The following is a 27309-nucleotide window of genomic DNA, read 5'->3' as shown; positions in this document are numbered from 1 at the left end:
AATAAGCAAAAGAAAAAAACAAAGCAATTATTAACATATTAACCCCTTGTTGAGCAGTGAATAATACTTAAATTACATTAATAATGAGAATGCTATTAATCCTTTATCATAAATCACTCTGAGAGAATGCGGAGAGAGCTGAGTGTGTAAGAAATAAAAAGTCTTTACCTGCTAGAAAAGGAAGCTGGGAGGTGTGGCAACTGCTACGAAAGTGTGAAGCCCTGAGTTCAAACCCATCTAAAAAAAAAAAAAAGATGAGCACCTCGGATCTTGTTCAAAGTCAGTCCTGGGCAAATAGTTCCCAAGACCCTATTCCAAAACCCCCCCAAAAAAGGCCACATGGTAGAGTGCCTGCCTACAAGCCTGAGGCCCTGAGTTCAAACTCCAGAATAGGAAGCCAGTAGGTAAGAGGTAAAACCAGGGACTTGAAAGGGAAATAAACACGACAGGGTGAGCAGGATCCATCACTAAGAGGCAGGCTTGCCTCTGGAACAAGGTGGAAGTGCTTGTGTCTAGGGCCATCTGAGAGCGGCCATATTTTTCATTATAAACCTTTTTTCTTTATTTTAGCACAATTGGCTTTAAAATTTTATTTGCATGCTGTGAGCTTAGCTCAAGTGACAGAGCCTCAAGCATAAGACCTTGAGTTCAATCCCCAGTACCACTAATAAGTAAATAAAATTTTATTTGCAAGCATTGTTTTGATAAAAATTAAACAAAAATAATTGCATCACAGATGAAAAGGAGGTACAGGGTGGGGGAGCATCAGAGAATGGGGGGCTGTGCTTTAAAGAAGGCAAGTGATGTCTAAACTTGCTGGAGGTAAAGGGAAGGACAGGCAGCAGCCTGTGCAAAGGGCCTGGGGTATGTGTGAGGTTCCATCTGAAGAAGATGGTGCTTTAGAACAAGAGGCAGGAGGCATGGGAGGAGAGGCTGTGGTCAGGACAGAAGGTTTCATTCACTGAGTGTCTGTGGCCCTGGGAATGTCAAGGAGGCAGCTGGTGTGACTTGTTTTTAACAGCTTCCTTCTACTTGCTGAGTAGGGCAAGAGGGCAGGAGCAGGGGGCCAACGAGAAAACGGAGGTATAGGAGAGGCAAAATGTTTTCCCTCTACCCTCTTAGAATTAAACAGACACAAGACAGATCAATAGGGGAAAACCATACAGGTTTTCTTTATGTGCACTGGACAATGACCCCCAGGAGCGACAAGGCCAGTCCCAGGTGCAGTGCCCAGGTGGAGCAGGGTGGCAGCTGTGAGCTGGGAAGACGAGGGCCGGGAAAGGGGTGTTTGCGCACCCTCCACCCCAGGCCTCCCCTCCCTGCTCTGGCCATAAGACTGCTGGCTTCCTCCTGGTGTGGGGAGGGCGCCTCTCGCTCGGCCTCCAGCTCCTGCATTCAGCAGGAGGGAGAAGGTCAGGATGCCCTTCTTGCTTTTCAAGTGACTTTAGTTCAAAAAAGGAAAAAGTCAATATGCCAAAGTGGCATTTTGGGTGACGTGTTCTGAACACCTGCAGAAGCACGGCACAGAGGGAGGCTCTGGGGCTGGAGACCACGGACAGCATGGAGAGAGGAGAGTTCGGGCCAAAGCAACCCCGCTGGTGTGGGGCCAGAAGCCACGCAGGGAGGTGCCTGCCAGTGGATGGCTGGATGCAGAAGAAAGCCTTCACAGTTATACGGCTTGATGGGGACAGAGCTGGGACTCAAATTCCTCTGCCCCCGTGTCCCAGTCCATGTCCCCTCACCCATGGGACCTGAGAAATACAATGATCATGCTACCAGGTAACCTCTGCGTCTCCGGGAATTGTTGCTGTATAAACGGGTCGACTCATTCCATCCTCATGGAGCCTGTACAGTAGGTGTCGAAGGTGAGGAATTGAGGCTCCGAGAGGTTAAGTCACATGCCTGAGGTCACACAGCCAGGAAGCGGCAAACCTGAGATTCAACTCTAGGAAGAACCTGCAGGGGCTGATGAACCCTAGCACAGCCTGAGTGAGGACTGCAGTGAGAAAGCCCTGCGTCTGGGCTGGAAGTCCTTTTTATTTGAAGAGGAGAGACCTTGGTCTGGTCTCAGTAGCTGAGCATGCCCCTCCCCACCTCCTCCTAGGCACTGCTGGAAGGGAGGAGGGAAGGAAGTGTGGGGGGGGCAAAGAAAGGAGGAAGGGAGGGAGGAGGGGGAAGAAGGGGGGAGGCAGTGGGGGGAAAGGAGGAGGCTCTGTCCTGGCTCAGGTAGGGGAGGAGCCTGGGGCTTGGTCCTGGAAAACTACTTGTCTGATGGTGGAGGCCCAGTTGCTGGTGTAGGGGAGCCTTCCAGTCTAAGAGTGGAGACGTGGCCCTACTTTGGCAGAGGCCAAGGTCTGATGGGGGAAGGAGGCCAGGCAGCCCCTCCCAGACCCCAGGCAGATCCGTTGGGTCCAGGCCTGAGGTCAGGGGCTCTCGTGCTCTGAGCTAGAGGCTGGAGGACCTCAATGTCAAGCACAGTGAGGCCTCGTCTGCTACTAGACACCCATCGACCCCTCTGCTCAGAACTTACAGAGTGCAGTTATAAATCCCTTTCTGTCCTGCTGTCCAGGAGAAAAGGTCCAGCAGGAGCTCCAGGGTCACTTTTGCTAGAAGTCCCCTGCAGGAATGGTGCTGGATTCAGGCCACATCTGGCCACATTCTGGTGCCCAGGACCCCCTCGCCAAGCTCTCTAAGCCTCCAGGAAACCCTCAGCAGATCAGTGTCTCCTTCCCACCCCTCCGCTGATGGTAACTACCTCTCCATCCCTTCTCTCATTCAACACACAGCAGATGGCCAGCCACTGTGTGTCTCTGTCAGGCCCAGGAACATCACAGGAACCCACACAGAGCTGGCCCTTGTGGAACTCAGCCCAGTGTAGAGGACAGACATGGCCGCCAGAACTGAGTTTCCATGGGGTAAGTTAGGGCCGGGAGGGTGGCCCTGGGAGGTCTCAGGGCAGGAAGTGGCAGCCTGATGACCACTTGCCTCACACAGAGGGATGGGGTGGGTGAAGACACTGTGGTAGAGGAAGGCACAGCCTGTGCAAAGGCCCTGGGGGAACCAGCACACCTCAGTGGCCTCCCGACTTGTCTTCTTGCCTCTGCCTTCACCCAGGCCACCGCTGTCAGAGGAGCAGGAACACAAATCTCATAGAAAGGTAAGTCAGGTCTTGGACTCCTGCCACCGGAAGCTCTCAACGCTCTCAGTCCAAGATGACCAGCCCTGTGCAGACCATAGCCTAGCACTCTGGCCTCCACTGCCCCTCCAGAGAGGCTGCCTACTCAAACCATCCCCAGCCCCGTCTCTGTTCAGCCGCCCGGTGCCCAGGCTGGGTTCCATCTTTAACTGTGCAATTGTTGTACTTGTCTCCCCCGGTGTGAGTTCCAGGAGTCTAGAACAAGTCTGGCACAAAATAAGCATTTGGGAGGTGAATAAGTGAATACATGAATGAATGAATGAATTCATGAGGCTGGGTGCACCAGGAGTATTGAGGGAAGTCTGCAGTGGGGGAGGCTGGGCAGGTGGCAGGACTGGAGGGTACTGAGCCTGGCAGAGGCTTTTATTTGAGGCAGGGGGCACCTCAAAAGCCCTGCCCTCAACCTCTGAGGACTCTGAGACCAGCTGCTTCTCATGAGTTTGGGCACGTAGAGGCTGAGGCCTGGAGGACAAGTCCTGTCGGGAGCACACAGCACATGGAAGGGCAGCATTCAGGGGCCAGGTGGGTTGCAGGTGGAAGTGGGTACGTCCCTGGGCCTATGGTGTGCTCTTACAGCTGGAGCAGCAGCTTGTTCTCTCAAGGACCAATCTGTGCCAGCCCTGGGACCAGGTGACAAAGCAGGTCAGACCCTAGTCCCAAGGAATGGCTGATGGAGGCTGGCACATAGCAACTGCTCAGCAAAGACTCACTTCTCCCCCTCCTCTTCTCTGTCTTTCCCCTTGCTCTCTTGAGGTGGGGTCCGCTCCGTGTCCAGAGGTGGCCAAGCCTGTGCTCGGACCTTCAGGACAAGGGCATCTTAGATCACCCTTGGGCAAATATGGCCACAGGCCAAAGGTGGCTCGTGGGTTTGTATAGCCTACGGAGATGAGAATGGTTTGTACAGAGGACTCCTTGCAATTGATTTGATGATGGGAGAGACTAACCTTGTATTCCAATTAAGTAAAATATTATCCACCCCCCCCAAAGAGCTCTATTTTTCTCATTAGTAGAAGTGTATTAGGAAAAATTGTCCTCAATTGTAATTACTATATTTTGAATTTTGTCAACTAGAAGTGTACAGATTTATTCTCTCACTGCATGACATCTTTGATTTTGTCTCTTGGCTCTCAAAGTCTAAAATACCTATTCTCTCCCATGTCCCTCCACTTGTCACTCTGCTTGCTGCTGTCCACATCCAACCGATCACTCCTCCCCAACCACCCGCCATCGTCCAGCCGATCCCACTGCAGGATGGGACTGCAGACTCCCAGCTCAGTGCGTCCTGCCCTCCCTCCTCCTGCTCAGCGCTGCTCAGCCCCACACCTGGTCTTGCATCGGGGACACAGCTGTCGTCCAGGGGGACATGTGTCACTTGGGTTGGGGGGCGTCCTGCTGCTGGCTGGTGGCCCCTCCGGTCCCCTGAGCACCACTCTCCTCATCAACTCCCCGAAGAAGCCAAGGCCAGCGTGGGTGGCTGAAATCTCCCCGGTAACAGGGTCGGTCCCCTTCCTCCCTGTCCCCTCCTGCCTCCTCCCCTAACCAGCGCCCCTCCAGCCCAGCCCGCCCCTCCACTCCCCGTCCCCCCCCACCCCTGCTGGCTCTCCATGTCACCATCTGTGGCACAATCCTTCTCTGTCACTGTCCCTGCCACCCCCTCATTCTCCTTCTTCCTTCCTCACTCTGTTCCTGCCTCTCTCTGCCTCTCTCCCTCTCGTCCCTTCTCTCTCTTTTTCCTCCTCCTTTTCTTCTCCTTGTCACGCATTTCTCATTACTCCCTACTCCCCCTCATTCTGGCTTTCCACCCACTCACTGTCTCCTCTCCCTCTCCCTCTCCCTCTCTCTCTCTCTCTCTCTCTCTCCCTCCGACCCCCCTTCCTCATTTTCTGTTGGCTTCTCACACTCCCCTGTTCCCTTTCCTCTCTCGTTCATCTCGGGAAGCTTCTCCCTGCACCTTCATCCTGCACCCTGCCTGCAGACCCTCATCTGTACCCCTGTTCCCCCCATGTGTCCTGGAGATGGGGGGTGACGCACCAGGCACCCGTGGGAAGTCAGGGCTGGAGACCAGATGGGAGAGGCTCTGTGGGCAGACGTGGCCACTGAGGGCCTAGGAGGGAGCCTAAGCCGGAAAGCGCTGGAGAAGTGGGTGCTGGTGGGCACCCCAGCTACCAGTGCTCTGGGGCTCCCCGGGAACTGGGCAGGGCAAGGGGCAGCAGCATGATATCATTCATGCCTGTCGGCAAGGAGGGATGGCCTCACCCCGTGGGCAGGTAAGGAGCCTGGACCCCGGAGGGCCCGGGAGGGTGGGGTGCCTGGTCCCCTCCTCCGCCCCGGATGAACTTGAGAGGCTGGGCCCAGGGGGCTGGCAGAGGATGGCTTTCCAGCCACCGAGCTGGGAGTATTAATCTCCAAATCTTGTGCCATGATTCTAGAATCTTGGAGGCTAAGCACAGCAGAAAGTCAGAGCTGGATGAAACCAGGTGCGCTGTGCTGTTTGGCCCCCAGGGTGCAGGTGGCAGTTCTCCCGAGCTCCCCCTCTGTGCTGGGTGCTGGTATTCCGCACACTCCCACTTAATCTTTGTAACCCTGGGGGATGGGTATACATGTCTTCATGTTGATAGGAAGAAACTATCTAGAGAGGAGAAGTGACTTGTCCAAGGTCACATAGCAATTTGGCATCACCCCTCTGTATCAGAGCCCAAACCTCCATCCCAGAGCCAGAAGGGTTGCTGCTGGGGGTCTGACCCCAAGCCTGGGTGTGGGTGAGCCAGTCAGAGCTGACCAGTGTAATCTGGGTCGCTGTAGAGGAAGTCTCAGGGGAGCAGAATGCAGAAATGGCCTGAGGCCATCGGCCTGCTATGTCCTGATCTGCTGGCTTTTGATTCCTCCCAGTCTGAGGCCTTTGGAGCAGCCAGTGTGGTTTGATAGACAGAACTGGGTTTGAATTCTGGCTTCCCACTCACCAGCTGAGTGACCTTGTGAAAGTTACTTAACTTCTCTGAGCCTCAACTTCTTCTTCCCTCTGCCTTTCTCCTGGCTTCCTGAAGACTTCTCCATGTGAGCATGAGGCCCCCTCCTGGGAACTTCATTACCTCGGAGCTCTATTTGCTGAAGTTTTCTTAGTACTTACTGAGTTCTGGGTGCTATGCTAGGTGCTGAAAGTCAGTGCACTAGAAGGGTGTGGGTTGGGTGACAGGCAAATGAGAGTCACTGGGGTGTGTGGCATGACTGAGGGGCTGTCCTTTATTGCTGTGTGTCTTGGGGCAGCTACTTACTCTCTCTGTGCTTCTTCCCCCTCCTGAACAGTCCTCCCAGGAGTCCGCCCCCGGCTTTCAGGCAAGCTTGTGCCAAAGATAAACCAGACAGGGAGGAAGTCCCCCCCACGAGATGAACTAGATCGTGTTCAGGGTTCCAACTTCCTAAAGAAAAGGCAGCACCTAAATTGCGGGTTTGGCTTACCCTTAGGGAAAGCTGTGGATTCCAACTCTGGCTTCTGTTCAACTTGACAGAGAGGGTGAAGGGAGTCTTGGAGGGGGCCAGGTGCCAGGAGGAGCTGTTTCATCCCCTGGCCCAGGGCAGGGTCTCACTGTGTTCCTGCGGGGCCATATGTTAGGGTCGTGTGCCAGCTCTTGTGCTGCTGCATGTGTGTGGCAGGGCTGTGCACACCTGTGTGTGTGTGTGTGTGCGCGTGTGTGTGTGTGGTGGGGGGGGGCTGGAGAGCTGTCCTCAGAGCTCACCCCAGGGCTTCCCCTCAGGGCATCTGTCCCTGAAGCCTGGAAATTAGGTTTGTTCCTGGCTTCTCCTGGTGCTGGCGTCCCCTCCCTCCTGAAGCCTGCAGCTGTGATTGGCTGCCCAGCGGGGCTGCTATAAACAGAATCTACGCACAGCAGCGAGCAAGGTGCATGGGTGACGCGGGTGCACCCCGCCTCCACGGGCCAGCTCCTCCTTTCCACAGTTCCTGGCCTAAGGACCAACTCCAGAATTCTGATTCAAGGACACTCAGCCTTAAAATCTAGGACTCTGAGATCCTACAACTCTGTTCAGAGAATTTAAAATTCTATTTCTAGATCCCTGAAACTCTAAGGGTTTGGGCCCATGGTCCTTAAGAGCTCAAGATGAGCAGTGAGAAGAACTCTGCATAGGACTAGGACAGTGGGGGAGCAGGGCACAGAGGCAAGTGCTTCAGACTGGCCGGGTCTGCTCTCCTGTGAGGTGGGAGTGTCGGGGAGTCATGAAAGGTCCTCCCAGATGTGCCCCTTCCTAGCTGAGTGGCCAGAGCCTGTGGCCTCCCCTTCGCTCCCACCTGTAGCCGAGGATGGCAGGCAGGAAGGTCTCCAGCACCAGGTGCTGTATGGTGAAGCAGGAACTGGCTTTGCTCAGAGCCTGACAGCAGTCGGAGCTCAGTGAGGTGCAGCTGTCGCACTCTGTGATCCTAGAGGATCCTGTAGCCCACTGTGCAGATTCTCAAGAGGACATGGGGTGTGGTGGTTGAGGACAGATTGTGGGCTTCTCCAGGCCTGGAGTCCTGCCAAGACGTCAAAGGTGCCTGGAGCCCAGCCAGCCTGGAGGGTACCTGAGGGGAGCTGCAGCCCGGGGATCCTGTGCCATCGCCCACCTGGCACCCAGACCTGAGAGTGCTTCCTGTCCAGTGGTGTGCTCTGAGCTGGGTGCCTCCCCTCTGGGAAACCTTCCACCTTCAGGGTCACTCTGGGAGAGGGACAAGCTCCCGCCAAAGGAGGACTTCTCTGCCAGCTCAGAGATTCTTGCCCCTCAGGGCTCTCATCAGGGAGTCAGAGGCAGCCAGGAGCCAAAGGCCTGAATGGGGCAGGGTCATCATTTGGAGGGAGGGCAGAAGCGGGAGGTCCAGACCTGGCCTGGGCCTCCTGGGAGCCAGAAGTCCCCATGAGGGGACCCAAGGTGGCCAGTCTGAAGGGGCTTGCTTCCCTCGGGCTGCAGCTGTGCTCTGCAGTCCCCCCTGTGTGGAGAAGTGCCCACTCCGGGCAGCTCTGATTCATCCTGTGCCTCACATGCTGATGTGGAGCATGTGCTTGTGTGAAGTGACAGGTGGGAGACAGCAGAAAATGGGCCAGGCAGTCCCCATGGTTAGGGAAGCCCAGCTGAGTCCCAGCTGCTTTAGACACAGGATAGCTGTGTCAAGAGAGAGCTGACCAGGCACGCAGCGACAAGGGGACACCGGCTCCTGCAGAGCTGCTGGGGTGCTCTTGTTCAGCGTGGAGCCCCATCTGGTGTGTCCTCTCAGCACGTGTGCACTAGAGATTTCGCCTGCAGGGGGGAGGGGCTCAGGCCTCCCACACCCACTTTCATGGCCACCCTTCTGGGCAGGGCCTTTGATTGGGGGCTCAGTGGGGTGGCCAGGCTGAGGGAGCTGTGCCCACTCCCAAAAAGGAGACACCCTGGAACCTATGGCTCTTTGCTCTGCTTGGAATTTGGGAATCCAGTGACAGCTCTAGGCTCTGCCAAAAAGATCTGAACACATAAACTTTTGCCTGGAGTTTGGGGTTTGTGGATCCTTTGACGTTCACCTAGGGACCCGGCTCTAGGTTGAGGACCTAAGATAAGAAGTAGTGTTTGGGGCTGGCAGAGTGGCTCAAGTGGTAGAGCACCTGCCAGTAAGCATGAGGCCCTGAGTTCAAACACCAGCACTGCCAAAAAAATACATCCCACTGCTACAATAATAGAAGGAAGCAGTGTTTTTCAAGTGTTTGGGCTGAGACCTGGGGGTGAGGAGCGTTATCCACTTATCCAGGCCCCCTCAGTGGTGTGATGTATGCAGAAAAGGCAAGTATTATTTATTGTGAAACAATTATGACTAGGTGATAAAGATCACTCATGTTACCCGAGTCCCTAAGACTCAGTTTCTCTTTTGAGAAATGGGGCCAGCACCACATCACCTGGCTGGGCCGTGCAGAGTGCAGGAGATGGTTCGGGAAGCTCTGAGCTGGCATGCAGTAGGTCTTCAAGGTCAAGGTGATGGGGGAGGGGTGGCACAGAGAAAGCCGTCCTCTGGCATGACTGAGCTGTATCCTCCCTCCTTCAGGCCAGTAGCTGAGTGCTGACCAACTCCCCCTTGGCCATGGACACCCCTGACTATCCCTCATCAGTGTCTACCACCTTGGAACCCTGGAATGCCTCCTCTGCCTGGTCCCTGGATGCCACCCTGGGAAACACGTCTGTGGGCCTAAGCCCGGGAGGGCTCGCCATCAGCAGCATTCTGATCCCGCTGGTCTACCTGGTGGTGTGTGTGGTAGGCCTGCTGGGCAACTCACTGGTCATCTACGTGGTCCTGCGGCACACGGCCAGCCCATCGGTCACCAGCGTCTACATCCTCAACCTGGCATTGGCCGATGAGCTCTTCATGCTGGGGCTGCCCTTCCTGGCTGCCCAGAATGCCCTGTCCTACTGGCCCTTTGGCTCCCTCATGTGCCGCCTGGTCATGGCTGTGGATGGCATCAACCAGTTCACCAGCATCTTCTGCCTCACGGTCATGAGCGTGGACCGCTACCTGGCGGTGGTGCATCCCACGCGCTCGGCTCGCTGGCGCACGGCCCCGGTGGCCCGCCTGGTCAGTGCGGCCGTGTGGGTGGCCTCGGCCGTGGTGGTGCTGCCCGTGGTGGTCTTCTCAGGTGTGCCCCGGGGCATGAGCACCTGCCACATGCAGTGGCCAGAGCCGGCGGCGGCCTGGCGAGCTGGCTTCATCATCTACACGGCCGCACTGGGCTTCTTTGGGCCACTGCTGGTCATCTGCCTCTGCTACCTGCTCATCGTGGTGAAGGTGCGCTCGGCCGCGCGCCGGGTGCGGGCACCTGTGTGCCAGTGGGTACAGGCGCCCGTGTGCCAGCGGCGGCGGCGCTCCGAGCGCAGGGTCACCCGCATGGTGGTGGCCGTGGTGGCGCTTTTTGTCCTCTGCTGGATGCCTTTCTACGTGCTCAACATTGTCAACGTGGTGTGCTCGCTGCCTGAGGAGCCGGCCTTCTTCGGGCTGTACTTCCTGGTGGTGGCGTTGCCCTACGCCAACAGCTGCGCTAACCCTATCCTTTATGGCTTCCTCTCCTACCGCTTCAAGCAGGGCTTCCGCAGGGTCCTGCTGCGCCCATCCCGCCGTGTGCACAGCCAGGAGCCCGCCGTGGGGCCTCCGGAGAAGACAGAGGAGGAGGAGGACGAGGAGGATGAAGAGGAGGGTGGGGAGGAGGACAAGGAGAGGAGAGGGAAGGAGATGAATGGCAGGGTCAGCCAGGTTGCACAGCCTGGTGCCAGTGGGCAGGAGCAGCCACCCAGTGCAGTGGCTGGCAAGGAGCAGCAGTTTCTACCCCAGGAGCCTTCAGCTGGTGAGAAACCCAGCACCCCACACACCAGCTATCTGTAGGGACCTGTGGAAGGCCCTGTGACCTGGAGAAGGGCAGAGGCTGGGGTATGCCTAGGGCTCCGTGCCTGAGGTGTCAGAGGCCCAAGATGGGGTGTTTGGAGGCTCTGATCCCATTGTGCTAGGATTTGCTGTGAGACCTCAGGCAGGTCACTTGCCCTCTCTGAGCGTTGATTTCTTCCCTGTGCCTCAGTGATAGGTGTAATCAGCTTGGATGAGCTCTGTCAGAAAAGACGAGTGGAGGGTCTTGCTGCTGGACTGACCTTTCTGAGCAGGGCCCAGGTTAAGAGGACGGGGCAGACTTGCCCCTCCCTCAGAAGTAGAGGTCTTGGGAGACCAGTCTTCATCTCGGCCCTCACAGCGACAAACCAAGGCTTGGACTTCCTGGGTTCAGAGTCAGAGATGCAGGAAAGCTGGGGCTATGACCAGAGCCCCAGAAAGTCTGACTTGCTGGGGAGGGGTGAGACTGCTCAGGCGCCAGGTCAGCCCTTCCCACCCTGCTGTGTGGTCTTGGCCAGCTCTGCTCTTCCCAGGCCTCTGGCATCACCTGCTACACAGCCCAGTGACCTCCAGACCTTTGGGTCCAGATGGCCAGTGCTGGCCTCCCCTGCTCCTGGACACTAGGAGAGGTGAATTTTCCAGGAAGCGAATTGTCTAGCTTCAGAGTCTCTTGCTGTTTGGGCTCTTCTGAGGCCCTACATCTAATTTTGTACTTTTAATTTTGTATTCCTTTTCTTAGTGAAGAACCCAAAATTGCAGAAGCTTAAGCCACCCATGGCCTAGTTTGGCCCCTGTTGAGGTCAGCCACCCTGTCCCCAAGGCAGCTCTCTTCAGGTCCTCTAGAGTTCCACAGTCTCCTTTCTGTCCAAGGCAGGGAGGCAACTCACAAGGGCTGGAGCAGGAAGGCAGTTTCAAAACAGCCTGTGAGGTGGGGGGGAACACCAGGCAGAGGGAAGACAGCAGAGGAGGAGGAAGAAGGAGAAAGGAAGGGAAGGGAGAAGGACAGCTCTGTGTTGTGATGTTTGACCTTGAGCTATCCTTGGCCCTCAGGACTGATATCAATTACATCACTCATGCAACTGGGTTGGCCAATGGCCAACCTGGCCAATCTGGAGGAAAGGACCAATCAGGAGAAAGCAATGCTCTGAAAGGCACAGGCCCCGCCCCTTGAAGGCCCGGGTGCTGGTGAGGGGGCTCTGGTCTTGACTGAGGCCCTGGGAGTGGAGCTGGGTCCACACAGACACTAGGAGGGTGAGCACCTGGAGAGGGGCCACCCCCACTTCCTCTGTATGTCCTGGGCCACAGGTTAGAAGGCCAGGGAAGCTGACCTGAGGGACTACAGGAGGAGGAGCTGCTTCCCAGCCTGGGACTCCCTTCCAGAGATGATCCTTGGTGCCCCAGCAAGGCTGGCCCTGGGGAAGGTGGTACTTCTGGCTAAATCCTCCCACTCTACCCTGCAACGGGCAGGGGTCTCAGGAAAAGCACAAGAGCCAAAGTTTGGAGACCTGGCTCCTCAGCTCACCTCAGGCCCCTGCTAGCCTTGCTCTCTGAGTTTCAGTGTTCTCGTCATATTATGGAGGTGGTCCCCCAGCTCCCCCAGCTCGTCTGCTTGCTCAGATTTGGGTAGAGAAATGGGTCATGCTGGGTAAGCTGCCAACTCGCTTCATTTGCTGGGGGAGGGGGTGGGTTACAAAGTGGAGGCTTTCCCCTTTCTCTCCCCCATCAAGCGCCCCCCCACCCCCACCCCCACCCCCACCAAGTGGCCTCTCTGTGTTGGCTCTTGGGGTAAGGACACTACAGGTCATGAGGAATCAGGAGCAGGGAGGGTCTCTGAGGCCAAGAGTCAGGGAGGCAGGGCCGAGGGAGCTCAAGTTCCTCAAAGAGGGAGGAAGTTCACAAAACCAGACCTTGGGTGGAGGCCCAGCCCTGGGGCTTGATCTGGGGTTTCCCCAGGAGGTTCTGAAGGTTGGAGGGAGAAGGGACCCCCTAACCTTGCAGCCTTCCCAGGCCAGCCCTGCCCTCCCGATCCTTGGGCAGGTGAGCAGTTTTGCAAGGAGAAACAGCAGGCTGGTTGGGACATCCTTTGCTGCCTCTGCCCCTAGCTCTTGTCAATAAAGATGGTGACATAGGACAATGGCTGTGACCTGGGCCATTTCCTCTGCTATACACTGTGTGTCTAGATGGTAGCATGTGTGGTTGTCGTGCACTCTGGCCTCTTCTGTGGAGTTCAGGTCCTTCAGGGGACACGGAAGATACACTTAAGGCCCGGGGCTCATATCTTCACCAAATCTCATAGAAGAAAGCTGATTGGCTTTACTCTACTGTAGAGTACCGTGTGCTCTGGGGCATTTCCTTCGCCCCTCTGGATATAGTTTATCTAGTTAAAGGCTTTTCTGAGCACCAACTGTATGCCAAGCCCTGACACTGGGCCAGGCAATAGGGGAGGCAAATGCACACTGTTTCTGTCTCTTGACACTCATACAGTCACTCGGTAATCACTATGCTTTGGGCTCAGTGGGGAAGGAGTAGTGCAAATGGGCCAGGCAGAGGGGCAGGCACATAATCAGTGAAGGGGAGAAAGACAGAGGTGAGGCCCAATTCAGGGGCGGAGGCTGAGACATTCAGGACCTCCTGGGATGCTAGTTCCTGCCTCCCAAATTCATATATCGAAGTTCTAGTCTCTGGTATCTAAGAATGTGACTTTATGTGGAAAGAGGGTCATTGCAGATGTCAGTGGTTGAGAGGAGGTAATCCCAGAGCAGGGTGGAGTAGACCTCTAATCCAATAAGACTGGTGTCCTATGAAAAAGACATTTGTATGCAGACAGGCACAGGACAACGTCACATGAACACGAGGGTAAGGATCAGAGTGATGCTTCCAAGCCTCCAGCCTCCCCCACTCAGAAGAGGGGTCTGCAACACATCCCTCACAACCCTGGTGACCCTAGGCCTTGACCTCCAGCCTCCACAACTGTGACACGATAAATAAACTTCTGATGTTTAAGCCCTCCAGCAGTGACACTTTGTCAAGGCAGCCCTGGCAAAAGGATACCATTCTCTGCCTGCCACACAGTGTTAGTGGCCCCTTTTCTCATGGGTCCCTGGAAGACCTGGTGGATCAACCAGTTCATTCCTTCATTCAGCAAGTGCTTATGGGTGGCTGCCAACTGCAAAGACTGAGGGCAGAGGACAAGGCCTGGCTTCTAGGAGCAAGGAAGGGACAGCAGAACTAAGAGCCAGTGTGTAGCACCCAGACTCCAGGACTGCCTGAGTTTTAGTATCAGCTCATCCATTCGCTAGCTGTTTGAGTCAGTTGATTTGCCTCTTTGTGCCTGTTTCCTCCTCTCTGAGATGAGAAGAGCAAAAGTCCCTGTTGTTCAGAGGTTTAAGTGAATTAATATTTGTAAACAGTTTAGAACAGTGCTTGGCACCCACAGGTACTGTGCAAGGGTTACAGAAGCATGGGAAGTGCTTTGGAGAAGCAAGGCTCCATCTGTGGGTGGGTGGAAGGCCCCCAGGAGCCGTCAGAGTCCACTCAGTGTCCACAGGGTAGGCATGTGGACAAGACCCACCTTCTGGGTCTTGACAGCAGCTCGAAGGTTGGCTTCCTGGGATGGGAAGGAGACACATCCAGGGCCACAGTTCCAGGAGCAGATGCAAGAACACTGTTTGCCCAGCTCCAGGCCAGTGTCCATAGTTTTTTTTTTTTTGGTGGGGGAAGGAAGGGGAGGGATTGTTGACAGGGACACAGGGACTCACTGTAGCCCACGCTGGCCTCGAACTCACAATCCTCCCGCCTCCACCTCCCAAGTAGTGGGATTACAAGCATGAACCATCATGCTTGGCTTCACGGTTTTTACAAATTATGATAGTGGGACAGTGATTCTGGGGTTTGGGACAACTCTTTGACCATTGGTGTCAGCTACCTGGTGGCTCTGGTGACAGACAACCTGAGGAAGACCCCACAGGCAGAGGGCACCCAGGTGGCACAGGGATTTGGTTGCTTCTCAGCAGCCCAGCCATCCTCTAGCAAGCCCTGCAGCCTTGGCACAGCCAAAGCAGGGTGTGTGTAGGGGTGGGTATGTGAATGCTGAGTGTGCAGCACCACCTGCACTGTCTCATTGGCTCAAAGAAAGTGCTGGGTCACTCGTGTCCTCCATGGTCCCAGCTATCTGGCTCATTCCCCACCAGCCCATGTCCTCTGCTACCATCTTGTTCCAGGTAGGGAAACTGAGGCCTGGGATAGGAGGTGGAGTGTACCAGAGCTCTGCGGGGGAGCGACAGAGGGATGCCTCTCAGCTCTGCTTTCTGTTTTGGTGGCCAGGAAATGTGTCACAATTTGCTCAGGGGAACTGCTCACCCCTACTACACTGGGTCAGAAGCCCCCAGTCGGCTGATCCTCCATCTGTAAGACCGCGTGGTCATTGAGCTCAAGCCGCTTCTGCCTGGTCACCAGAAGGGAGGGCTCTGCCCGCTCTGGCTGTAATAAATAAATGGCCTCTATCATGGGGAAAAGGACCAACTCTCCCTTGACTTCACAATCAGGCGAACCCCAGCTTTACCACTTCCTAACTCTTGAGTGTCTTTGAGCCAGCCTCGAAACCTCACGGAGCCTCAGTTTCCTCATCCATAAAATGAACTCCAAATCCCAATCTCACAAGATTTAAGGAATTTGGGGGCGCGAGGACTCCCAGCCAGGGCAGATCTGAGTCCGGCAGGGGGCGCCGCGGGACCTCAGGCCCCGCAGCCTCGCAGCTCCGCTAGGGCTCGGCCAGATTCGATTCTATTCGGCCACACTCGCCTCCCCACTTGCCCAGGCTCGGCTCTATTCCTTTAGGCTCGGCCGGACTCGGCTCTACACGTCTGTATTCGGCCAGGATCGGCTCTGCTCGGCCAAGCTCGGACTTACTCGGATCTGCTTGGCTCTACACTGGCCAAGACCTTGGTTCCGCGCGGTGGCGTTCCTCCCTGCCTGCCGGCTCTGGATTTCGTGGGTGTAGGCCCCGGAGGCTCGAGCAGAGTCACGTCTTCAGCTCGCGGTTTTTTTTTTTTGGTGGTGGTGGTGGGGGGGATGGTCCCGTTTGGGTGGGGGCCGAGAGTACAAGTAGCAGCAGCAGCCTTTTTCCTGCCGATGAAGTTCAGCCAGGGCCACTCAGCCCGCCTGTGGGGTGGGGGGACTCGGTAGGGCCTGGACTGGAGCTGTCCCCGCTGGAGGGTGCAGGGGAAGGGATTCTTGGGGGAGGGACCCTTCCCTCTTGCAGAGTGCAGGAATCGGAGGAAGAAGTGAGTGAATGGGCGCCCCAACCAGCCTCCCGGCTTGTGTCCCTTGCCCCCTTAGCTCCCCAGACGGGATGGGGCTGGGTGGTGGTGGTGGTGGTGGTGGTGTCTATGGGTGCCCGGGGCTGGTGAGCGCCGGGCATACTGGCTGTCCCCAGCAGGTGGCGCTGGCGTTCACCTTTGTTAAGTTTTTAACTTGGCTACTGCCCTGAACTTAGGTCTGTGATTTGCGGTTCACAATTTACATGGCTGACTTCTGGAGTGATCCTGAAGTTCTGTCTTCTGGGAGCCAGGAAAGGATGGGGGTAGCTGGGGAAACAGGCTCACCCGTGGGATTCTGGCCTTGGTGACAAGAGTTAGGCATTGGGGCTGCTGGGGCTTACCACAGGCTGTTGAGGCCATCCTGGGCTCCCATCCTGGTGTGTGCTGAGGAGAGTGGGCACCCCTTACAGAGAGAGGCACTGTTGCTGGCTTGAACGGGGCACTCCATTCACCAGCTCTTTTTGGCTTCCTCATGTCCATCTGGCCCAGAGAGGCAAGGAAACTTGCCCAGGGTCACACAGCAAGGAAGTGTCTAGTTTACCCCAAGAATAGAGCTCTGTCTCCAAGCTACCTGACCAGCTGAGGTCATCCTCATGACTGGGAGACAGGGGTGACACCCAAATTGAGGAATTTTTAGGCCTGGTGAAGACAGTAGGAGGAAAAGCATTGCAGTATAGTATTCCTGAGTTCTTGTCTGCTCTGCCCTTGCCAGCTGCTCTGGACTTAGGGAGAACCACAGGAGCCCTGGAGACTGGCAAGTTCCAGGCCGCAGACTTCACCTCCTCTGCAGTTGAGTGGATAAGTAGGCTGGCCCCGTAGAGGGTCCCTGGCTGGGTTCCCAGCTTGTTTCCCACCCATCTTTTCCATCACCTTTCCTCAGTTTCAGGCTTTCTAACCCTGCTGGGGCTGAGACTGCAGAGCCCAGCTGGCATGGCCCCTAGTGCTGACTCAGCCCTTTCTCTGGGTGGCTGCATGAAGGGTGTGTGTGGCTTCTCTTGGCTCCCGCCCCTGCAGCCTTGGCTCTGTACCTTGGGAATTTTACTTGGACAGGGATGTGCCATTTGGGCCTGATAGTGGTCACAGTCCCTCAGTCTCCTTTCCTTTGGGTCACACCCTCCCACCCCTGAATAGACCTTGGGGCTCCAAGTCTCCTTGGGAGGGTGGGGTTCAGTGCAAGGCCAGAATTCAGGAGAGTCTGACTTCTTCCCAGCTCGGACTCCAGTCTGCTCTGTAACCTCGCGCCAAAGTCGATTTCCCTTGGCCACAGTGTCCCTGCTGGTCAGATTAAGGAATGGGATTAGATCATCTTTAAGGATCTTTCCAGGCCTGCCATTCTGCTGACTGATGGTCCCCAAACAACAGGAAATAGGCCCAGAGACAGCCCTGGTCAAGCACAGAGAGCCTGCAGGCTGTTCTATCCATGCTGTGTGTGGCTGTGAGTGGGGATGAGTCTAGTGTGCACAGCCCAAGATGTAAGTCTGTCCTCTGTTCTCCACACCCCTGGGCCTCCCCTGCCCTAGCATGCATTGTGGGAACTTTGGTGGGCTGGAGAGTGCTGCCATTCTGCAGGATATGAGTTCCTTCCCACTTACTGCATGACTTTGGGCAAGTCCCTTCACTGCCTGACTAGCTTCCTGTCTCCTAACTGGTGCAGGAATAGGCAAAATAATGGCGTGATGGTGCAGGCCTGTAATCCCAGCACTCAGGAGGCCAGTCTAGACTACACAGGGAAACCCTATTTCAAAAAAACCCAAAAAACCCCAAAGGCTCCAGAGAGACCAGGCCTGGCCCCAGCAGGAACTCAGTAAATGTGGAATGGGACAGTGGTAGAGGGTAAGGGACATTTCAGGCTGTCTGTACACAGGGTCTCTGGTCCCAGAAAGCAAGGGCTAGTCTGTGCAGAAAGAAATCAAGGCGAGACCCTGCCTGGACCTAGAGCACACAGTCTGCTCTCAGTGAACTTGGAGGTCATTTCTAAGAGGCACTGCCTCCAGGAGACCACAGGCTGAATTGCTAATGGCAGAGTTCTGTGCAGAGGACGACTCTGGTGTAGCTGGGGCCTGGGAGTGACCTGATTGCCTCTCACCCTGACCTGAGGAGGTTATGCTGCTCATTCACTGTGCCAGCCTGGACAGAGCTGTCCCGTTCCTGGCACAGATGGGTTGGGGACTGAATCCTAAGCCACTTGGAGTTTGAGAGGCAGTGCCTAGCCAAGTTGGGTTAATGGGTGGCAGGGCCAGGAATGGAGCCTGTGCCCTCACACCCGCCCCTCTGGCCTGTACTACTCTCTTGAGATGGCTCTGGGGCTCCTGCTGGGAAGAGCTGGGGGGAGTTTCCAGTGCTGCCTCCCTTTCTGGGAAACCTAGGGGCTCCTGCCCCCCATCTCAGTTTCCCTGTCCACGTATCTCAAGGGGCCTCAGACCCCTTCTTGCTCAGAATTCCAAGACTTTGAATCAACAGGACCCCACTGGATCACCAAAGAGTTAAATGAGGAAACCCCAGCTCCCTTTATCTCTGTGAGCCCTGGAGGGAGGGAGCAGGAGGAGGGAAATGGGAAGCCAGCTCAGCGTCCCTCAGCCCGCCCTCCTCCATCCCTCCTCCCTCCTGGCGCAGCTCAGCCTGGGGGTCCGGGCCAGCAAGTTACTGCAGACATGGGCCAAGGAGCCGGAGGCTGCTCAGAGGCCCAGGGTCCGTGAGCCACTGTGCAAGTCTGCAGGACAGGGTGAGTGGTGGGAGACCCCTCAGCTTCTGCTCCAGGCTAAGGGGGCTGGGGTCAGAGCCTGGGATTCCTCTCCTCCCTCATCTTTTCTGGACACACCTCAGCGGGCCCTGTCAGCTCCCTCTGACCCCCGTCCTGTTCTCTGGCTGCTCTCCACAGTTTCTGGCTTGTGCCCTGTGCCCTCCAATGCATGGACACTCAACCACTCAGCCCGGCCCAGACCACCTGGATGACAAAGGTCATGCTGCTTCCTCCTAACAGAACTCAGCTCCCCAGGAGAGGTGGCAGGGCCCGAAGAGTTAGCTGGATGGCATGGTCCTCCACACTTGGTGTCTGTTGGCACCCTTCCCCCAACCCAAGTCAGTGATCCCAGCTGTGATTATTATGGCTTCAGTGAGCCAGGCAGCCTGCTTCCTGCTTCCTGCCCGCAAGCCTGATCTGTGTCTCTGAGTTTCTGACTCCCATCAGATTTTCATTAGCTAGACCAGTGGGAAACAGAAATGTCCCCATGCAGTGCCAGTCCTCTGGGAGAAGCTCCCACCTTCTGGCCTGCACAGGCATAAGGAAGAGCACGCTGGGCAAAGGCACTTTTCCTGTCTGGGATCCTCCCAGGCAACCTGGCAGGATGGAGCTATTGTCATCTTGTGTCAAGGAGCAGGAAGCCCAGAGAGGTTAAGCCACCAGCTGTAGGTCACAAAGCTTGTAAATTACTCTCAGTTCTGACTCCAAAGCCTCAGCTTTTCGCACAGGATCAGTCACATCTATGACAAGGAAAAAGAAGGGGGTTTTGCTCAGATCTGTAGCTCACAAGTAAAAGGTGAGGACTGCAGTCTTGTCTATGTGTGTCTGTCTGTCTGTTGATCTCTAAGGGTCTGAATTGCTTGTGGAGCAGAACCAGGAAGCCCCACAGGTAGGCAGAGAGGATTTTGGGCAGGGTCACCTCCAGGAAGAGGGTGGCTGTGGAGATGCTCCCCCATCCTGGGGGGGGGTGAGAGTGGCCAGGGCAGGGGGAGGAGATAGGCTTCTGTCCTTTTTCTGTTTGTTGTTTTTCGAGTAAGGGTCTTGTTATGTAGCCCAGGCTGGCCCTGAACCCATGATCCTCCTGCCTCCCCTCTGCCTCTGTCTAGGATTACAGGGAAGCCATCACAACCAGCTGTTCCTTTTAAAACCTAGCCTTACCTCGGTGCCAGCTCAGCTAGGTGGCATTTTGGAAAGTAATCATTTTACATTCTCTATCTGTATTAACCACAGAAAAATATTTTTGAATTGAACTAAATGTTAAAGGAGAACAAAAAGGAAATAAACAAAGAAACACCAGAAGTGTAAAAACCAGTCTGGTTTCAAAAGCGGAGTTTCTGATCCTGTGATAACTCTGTAGCACTTGGCCCCCAGGCTGCTGCCACCACCTCAAAGGCTTGAGCACGCTTCCGGCCCCCCAACCCTGTCACCTTTGCTGATGTCCAGGCTACTTCCTGCCTTGGCATGCAGGACAAAGAGATCTTCACAGTCTTTTGAATTTCCAGACCTTCTAGTCCCGCCTCTTCCTTCCAATTTACCACCTTGCCAGCTGATTGGCAGGTATATGATGATTGACACGATTACTTTCCAATGATTAACAGTTGACCCTGGAGGGCTTTTGGATACGGTTGGGCTGTGTTGGGTTGTTGAGTGCACAAAGCGGCCACTGGGTGAGATGGGCTGACACTAGCCCTTGCCAACCTACACACCCTCAGGTCATGTTCCTCCATAGGGGGCTTCTTGTCCACCCAGCCGGATGCCTTCTTCTGCATAAAGTCACTGTAAAGACATGACCTCTGGTCACATCTCCCAACTTCTCAAGGATGTGATAATATTGTCACCAATGTATGGCCCCTTGCATTCTGTCTCATGGCATCACTTCCCAACCACGGGGGTCATGAGCCCTAGCAGGCGCTCAGCCTCCATACCCTCTCCAGGCTGTAAATCTGCAGAATCTAGTGCCTCGATCCCAAGTACCCACTCGCTTCCTCTGACTGCCAATGGCAGGTGCTCCTTAGAGGTGTGGGAGACATGACAGACAGACCGGCCCATGGGGGGGGGGCGAGAGACACCTTCATAGTCTCCTTTGTCACACTGGGGCATTGTCCTCACCAGCCCAGCAAAAGCCCTCCAGGACCCTCGTCTGCTCTCTGTGCCTCTCTCCAGAGGGGCTTCTCAGGCTCCATGTGGCAGAAGCCACAGTGGATATGTGCCGAGAGACTCAGTGTCCAGGCCCAGCCCTGCCACCTATCCTTGGTCTTATTCCCCATGTGGCCTCAAGCTTGTCTGCTCTGTGGAATCCAACCCTGCTCCCTGAGTCAGGTTGGGACTGCACTTACTGTGGGAGGCAGTGTCCATCCAGGTTTTGGCACACGGAGCTTCTGTCCCTCCTTCCTCACTCTAGGTCACCATGGGGACAGCCACCTTGGGTCTCCACTGGGCAGTGCTCCTCCTCCCTCTCATGGTATTTGGGGTCCCCACCGAGGAGCCCACTTCTGGGGAAGCTGTGGCCTCCAACCTCCCTGGAGGCTGCCGATGGTGCTGTGACCCCGAGGACTCCCTCACCCCTGCTGATGCTGCAGATGTGTTCCCAGCCTCCCTGTCTGGCCTCCCCTATGTCCTGCCTGAGGTCAGGCCATACATCAACATCACCATCCTGAAGGGTGAGTCCCCCACGTGACTGGTGGCTGGGTGGGGCTGGAGCTGGACAGGGAAGGAGGTGGAGCAGGAGAAGCCAGGACAAGGAGAAGCCTGGCCTCTTTATTCTACTCACGTTTGTCAAGTGCCCAGGGTGCGCCAGGACCGCCCTGAGCACTGAGGATGGAGCATGAATGAGCCATCAGTCACCAGACAAGCCTCCTACCCTGGACCTCCCACTCCAGGGTAGAGGCGGAGCACGAGCAATGAGCAGACCGAGCTAAAGAAGGGTGCAGGTGTTGGGAGTGCCGTATGGGGCACAGGCTGCTCTCACAGCGTGCGAGCCTTCCAGGTGGGGGCCGAGCAGGTCCGAAGCCCCAGGCAGGACTGTTAAGGGAGCAGGGAAGACCGTCATCACCTGGACTGGGCTTCTCTTCTAGTTGAGCAAAACAGGGACCTGATGGGACTTAGGTTTCACGTGGATCCTTATGAGGTCACGGGCAGAGCAGACAGCAGGGGACAGAGACAGAAGCCAGAAGCCCTGGGCAGGGGTGGCTCTAGGGGCGTCAGGCAAGAGTAACTTGATGGGAACCACTGCTACTACTAGGGTGGAATGGCAGCCGCTGTGTTCAGGCCCTTGACATCCTTGGCCTCTCTCCTTGCTCTCCACAACCCCAGGAGCTCTGTACTTTAACATCCCTCCCACTTTGAAGGTGGGGAAACTGAGTCTTCAAAGGGGGAGGAGTTCTCCTGAGGCTACATAGCTGTCAAGAACAGAGCAGGATTTTTCCCTGAGGTCTCCACAGGGCACTCCCTTAGTGGTGGTCTGGCCTCTGTGACCCCTCCCCATTCCGAATGCCTGGGTGAGGCCTTCCTTCCTGCCCCCTTATGCCACCCACCACCTCAGCTCAGCTTCAAGAGGCCTGCTTAGCAGCTGCAGAGGAGGAGGGACCTGGATGCTGATGGCCTTCCTCCCAGCTATTGTCCCCAGGCCTCATGCCACTGTCCCCAGCCCAGCTGCACTGCTGTGTCTGGAGGCCGCTGGGTAGCATCAAGAGTCCTCAGCTCTTTAGGGCTGGGGGGTGAGTGGCTCAAGTGGAAGAGTGCCTGCCTAGCAAGCATCAGGTTCGGAGTTCAAACCCTAGTACTACCAGAACAAAAAGAAAGTAAAATGAAATTTTGAAAAAGAGTACTGGGCTCCAGGCCCCACGTGGTGTACGACGGGAGGTGGGCGCCATCCTGTTCCTGCAGCCCAGCACCATAGCATGGTGCTGGCCCTGGTGCCTGGCGGCCAAGACGAAGATGAGGTGAGAACACAGTGTACAGTGATGACGGGCACCTCAACGCCTGGTCTCCCTGGCATCCCCTCCCCCCACCCCAGGGTTACTGTTGACATTGAGTGTAGAAGAAGGGTAGCCCCTCCTCGTGGCCACTCTTCAGACCTCCCTTGGGCTGGACAGAGCAGGTACTTTGCAAACTGTGAAGTGTACTACACGCGGACTGTTCTGTGAGGAGGAGGCTGTAACCAGGCCTCAGCAGAGCTGTGGATCTGCCTTCCTCTTCTCTCCAGACTTCTCCTTTCAGGTTCTGCACCCCCATCCTGTCCCTCCCCTGCCAAGGTCAAAGAGACCCGGGGAAGGACAGGGCTTCTAGCTCACTCCACAGGGTGGCTGCAGACAGTGGCTCAGCAGCAGGGAAATTCATGGGGTCAGGTCCTTCTGGACATAGGAGGTCACCTGCTTGGCTATGTTCAAAGTTAGCCTGGAGCAAGGGCTGAGAGGTATGACTAAGTTAGAGGCTGCCAGACCCAGGCAGATAGCGATGTGTCTGACTATGTGGGGCAGGTGATACCGCCTCCTCACGGGGTCTGTCAGGTGCCTTCCTCTGTACCTTGTGTGGCAGACTCACAGACACATCTGTGTGGTAGGCACTGACCTCAAGGCACCACCAGAAAACCAAGACCCTAGCCACAAAAAACCCAGGTCCTGTGGGAACAGTGACACCACCACCTGGCTGGCCTGACCCAGCTGGCTCCTGACCCAGACCTGCCCCTTCGGGTGGGCAAAGGTGGTTTTCTTGGTTCGTTCTTGGGTCAGATGGGCAAAATGCATCCTGCTGTGCCTATATAGGGCCTGGCCCCCCAGAGACTTTGGTCACATCCTCCCTGTTGGGTTCAGAGGAAGCAGGCTGGGCTGGGGACACGCCACATTTTGAGTCCTGAAGATGGTCCTGGTCTCTTCTGCTGAGGGACATTTGGGGAAGTGATGTCTGGCATGCAGTAGGTGCTCAATAAATGCCAACTCCTCTGGGCCTCAGGTGTCTATCTTCTCCCCTTCACGTCCCCACAGGTGACAAGGGGGACCGAGGCCCACTGGGTATACCAGGGAAGCCGGGCAAGGAGGGTCCCCGAGGAGACCGTGGCCCTCAGGGCACCAAGGGCGCCAAGGGGCAGGCGGGCAGCCCCGGTGGCCCGTGCCAGACACGCTTCTCGGCCTTCTCTGTGGGCCGCAAGACGGCGCTGCACAGCAGCGAGGACTTCCAGCCGCTCATCTTCGACACGGTCTTCGTGAACCCGGACGGGCACTTTGATATGGCTGCTGGTCACTTTGTCGCCCCTCTGCGTGGCCTGTACTTCTTCAGCCTCAACGTGCACAGCTGGAACTTCAAGGAGACCTACGTGCACGTGGTGCACAACGACGAGGCGGCCGTCATCCTGTACGCCCAGCCCAGTGGCCGCAGCATCATGCAGAGTCAGAGTGTGATGCTGGCCCTGGCGCCCGGCCACCGCGTCTGGGTCCGGCTGTTCAGGCGCGAGCGGGAGAATGCCGTGTACAGCGACGACGTGGACACCTACATCACCTTCAGCGGCCACCTCATCAAGCCAGAGGACGACTGAGCAGCCCCTGGTCACCCAGCAGGGCAGCTCGGGTGCTGGTGGCCGTGGGCAGGTCCTGTCCACCCACGGGGCTGGGTTGCCTCCTCTGGGGAGTGGGGAGCCCCTCTTCATTCCTAATCGTCCCTTCCAGTCCATTTCTGCCCCCCACCCCGCCCCAGTCTTTCTGACCTGAATATTCTAGAATGTCCCCAGCCTCTAGCCCCGCGCCTCTCACACCCGAAGGAGCCTGTTCAGCCTGGGACCTTGTTAAGGTGCAGTCGCAAGCTGGAGTGGCCCAGGGTTCTGGTTCCTAACAGGTTCCTGGGCGATGCAGACGCTGCTGCTCTAGGGAGCGCATTTGAGTAATCAGGTTCTAGAACTTTCCTAATATTCTGGAACATCCTGGAATCTATCACGTATTCTGGGATTTTCCCAACATCCTCAGATTCTCTTTTCACTCTAGGAACCCCCTCCTTTGTTTTCTTGAGCTCTCTCCTCTTCACCCCCACTACAGCCACTGTTCATCTATTCATTCATCAAACACTGAGTGTCCACTTGGTGCTAGGGCCTAGGAAAGCTGAGGTGAATCAGACACAGGCCCTGTGCCCACCCTTGGCAGCCCACCCTTGGCAGGTGTCTAGTCCAGCCTGGGTAGAGATGAGGCAGGCGCCAGTGGGCACGCAAAAGACTTGAGGTTAACCACAGAAGGCACAGACACTCCTCACTCAGGTCTGTGTTCTGGGTGTTCAGGCCCTGGGGGGTCCCTCCTTCCCCGTTGCTCCTGGGTGACGCAGGGTCTCTGAGGTGGCAGTTGGTGCTCCCTTCCCATTCTCTACCCTCCCACTCTTGCCCATCATTAAACAAATCCTAGAGGGGCCTTGGCCAGGTCAAGGGTCCTGTGAGGAGAGGACCCAAGACTTTGGGGGCACTTGGGGACAAAGGGACCTTTGGTGGAGCCCAGACTCTCAGTCCCCCACGCAGCTGATAAGGTGACCCTCAGGACTCCTGCCCCTCTTCCTGCACCTCTCCCTGCCTCTCCAGGGCTCATCTTGCTTAAAGGGTCTGAGCCTATTCCCCAGGACTTCCAGCCACTATTAGATGTTGATCTGTCCCCAGGTGCTCTTGGGCCCTTCTGGCCCCTCTCGCCAGCCTGACTTGCCAGGCTGAAGGTGCTAAGGCCTGGGAGGTAGCTCCCGCTGCACGGCCTCTCTGGCCTAGGCTGCCCTTGTAAAAGCTGCGGGCAGTAGGCCAGGATGGAGGCACAGGCTTCAGAGCCCTCAGCAGGTCTGGGGACTGAAGCAGGCTACATTCAGGTTATCTAGGGCTTCCTCTGAGCTATGCTGCCAAGACAGCCCCTGGGAGAGACCAAGGGGAAGCAGGGGCATCAGGCCCTGTCCTCCCTTCCCCAGGGCTTGTGGCCTGGCAGCCCCTCAGCCCTCTTCCCCCACCCCAGATGGCCCCACCTCCCCAGAGGGAGGCAGCCTCTTGCCTATTGGTGCTTATGCAGACTCAGGCAGAGGTGGTGCTGGGAGTAGTCTCTGGTGCTCACAGTCAAGGGAGCCAGTCAATATGGCCGGGTGATGTGAGCAGGGCATGCCATGTGCCATGAAGTCCGGTGCTATAGAACCACCCTCAGCCTGACTGCACCCTGCCCTGCTTGTCCATGCAATTAAAGGATGCTGTGTCCTCTTGGCAATTCTGGCTTGTTCTTTCTGTCCTGCATCCTTGGCCCACCTTGGAGAGCAGCTGCCCCTGGTCTTGCTGGGGCTGGATCCAAGGCTCCAGAGAGACTGGGCATAGCCTAGGCCTTCACTCTGTGCTCTTCTGCCCACAAAGAAACCAGCCCCTGTTTACACATGCAGCTGGTGCTCTGGAGTTATTGGGCCCACCTAAGTCCCTGGGCCTCAGTTTCCTCGTCTATAACATGGGACGATGATAAATGACCCCAGGATTAGAGGGAGATTGCCTAGCAGGTGCCACATCCATCTTTGAGCCAGGATCTGTTGAGCACCTGTCATGTGTCTTCCTGCGCTGGACGCACAATGCGTCAGCTCACCCGGGACCAATCAAGGGGTTCATGTTCTAGCCAGCCACTCAAAAGTGCCACACAAACCACAGTCCCTTGCTGGGGCCTCTGTCTGTGTTCTGTGTTGAATATTTACAAGACAGCCACAGGAAAACACGCCCTGTGTGTTACAGAAGGTGTTGGACAGGAATGATCATCTCAACCACCATGGCGGCCACTCACCTTCAGTCACAGTGAACTGCATCCATTCCCCTCAGTGCTGCATGGAGGCTTCTTGCCCTGTGGTGTCACCATTGTGCCATGCGGCAGAAGCATGCTGAAAGGAGCCCACCATCTGCCCCCAGGACTCAGCCTGGCCCAGCTGCAGTAGACAGTCTCTGTTTCTTTGGAGCCCATCTGGGCCTCCTGCCCATCCCTTCATGATCCGCAGCAAGCTCCCAAGACACTCTACTCTCAGAGGCCACCAGGGGGGTGATCTCACAGCATGCTTTGGCTAGCCCTGGTAGAGAAGGCCACTAGGGCCACCAGGAGCCCTTGTCCTGGGATTAGCAGTAGGCTGGCTGGCTGATCTGCACGGCAGCAAAGCTCTTGGAACTTCTTGCCAATCACCTGTGCCCGAAGTCAAAGTTACAGAAATTTCCAGACCATGTTAGTTTAGGGCACCGAGACCAGGATCCCCGCACCCACCCTGTCCTGTCTGACCACTGCATATTCTTCCTCCTTCCAGCCAAGTTTCAGAGGTGCCTGTGGGATGTTGGGGCCAGTTTTTGTGCTGGGCCCTAGTTCCCCACTTGGTAGCTTAGCCCTGGTGGGTGTAGGAGCTGAGTGATGCAGGTTCTTCTGACAGGCAAGCATGTGGGGTTCTGGCAAGGAGCCAGGGAAAGTGGAGGTGACATACTGCGGCAGTCTGTGCTCTAGGCAGTGGAGAGAAATGTGTTAGGTTCATTTTTGGAGAGAGAGAGAAAGAGAGAGAGAATGTTACCATCTGGGGAGGTGAGATTTGGTAGCAGAGGGGAGAGAGGAGGGCAGCTGAGTGTGGGGACCAGCCGGCTCTCTATTCCTGCAAGATTTTTCTCCGTCATTGGGAGGGGATAGGCCTGGGTGTTTGAGGTGGCCTACCATACTGGCTCTGCTAGGGAGAG

General features: G+C 56.3%; 2 protein-coding genes across 6 annotated transcripts; both read left to right on the top strand.

The window, feature by feature from the left end:
* The first annotated feature begins 4813 nt into the window (after positions 1-4813).
* On the top strand, positions 4814-12324 carry Sstr3 (somatostatin receptor 3). Its single transcript, XM_074084428.1, has 2 exons — positions 4814-5463; positions 9252-12324. Exon 2 carries the CDS (start codon positions 9288-9290, stop codon positions 10575-10577), a length of 1290 nt encoding a protein of 429 aa, XP_073940529.1. The 5' UTR covers positions 4814-5463; positions 9252-9287; the 3' UTR covers positions 10578-12324.
* On the top strand, positions 12320-25837 carry LOC109698253 (complement C1q tumor necrosis factor-related protein 6). Of its 5 annotated transcripts, none has more exons than XM_074084431.1 (6): positions 12320-15569; positions 16605-16681; positions 17255-18614; positions 18771-18849; positions 21034-21292; positions 23615-25837. In XM_074084431.1, the coding sequence occupies exons 4-6, from the start codon at positions 18802-18804 to the stop codon at positions 24160-24162; spliced, it is 855 nt and encodes a 284-aa protein (XP_073940532.1). In that variant the 5' UTR covers positions 12320-15569; positions 16605-16681; positions 17255-18614; positions 18771-18801; the 3' UTR covers positions 24163-25837. The 5 variants fall into 5 exon arrangements, with proteins under 5 accessions (XP_073940532.1, XP_073940531.1, XP_073940530.1 ...); XM_074084430.1 differs by lacking the exon at positions 12320-15569 and adding an exon at positions 15646-15856; XM_074084429.1 differs by lacking the exon at positions 12320-15569 and having other exon boundaries at positions 15646-17364; positions 18506-18614.
* Positions 25838-27309: the final 1472 nt, after the last annotated feature.

The sequence above is a fragment of the Castor canadensis genome, chromosome 8 (genome assembly GCF_047511655.1).
Source record: "Castor canadensis chromosome 8, mCasCan1.hap1v2, whole genome shotgun sequence".
Classification (NCBI taxonomy): Eukaryota; Metazoa; Chordata; class Mammalia; order Rodentia; family Castoridae; genus Castor; species Castor canadensis.
The sequence above is the reverse complement of the archived record's forward strand: the minus strand, read 5'-3'. Positions and strand labels throughout refer to the sequence as shown.

Excerpts from the sequence above, each read along its gene's own strand:
- Sstr3 (XM_074084428.1), top strand. The coding sequence starts at position 9,288 with ATGGACACCCCTGACTATCCCTCATCAGTGTCTACCACCTTGGAACCC.
- LOC109698253 (XM_074084431.1), top strand. The coding sequence starts at position 18,802 with ATGGACACTCAACCACTCAGCCCGGCCCAGACCACCTGGATGACAAAG. Across the intron at positions 18,850-21,033 it reads AGACCACCTGGATGACAAAG|GTCACCATGGGGACAGCCAC; the intron begins GTCATGCTGCTT and ends TCCTCACTCTAG. Across the intron at positions 21,293-23,614 it reads CAACATCACCATCCTGAAGG|GTGACAAGGGGGACCGAGGC; the intron begins GTGAGTCCCCCA and ends ACGTCCCCACAG.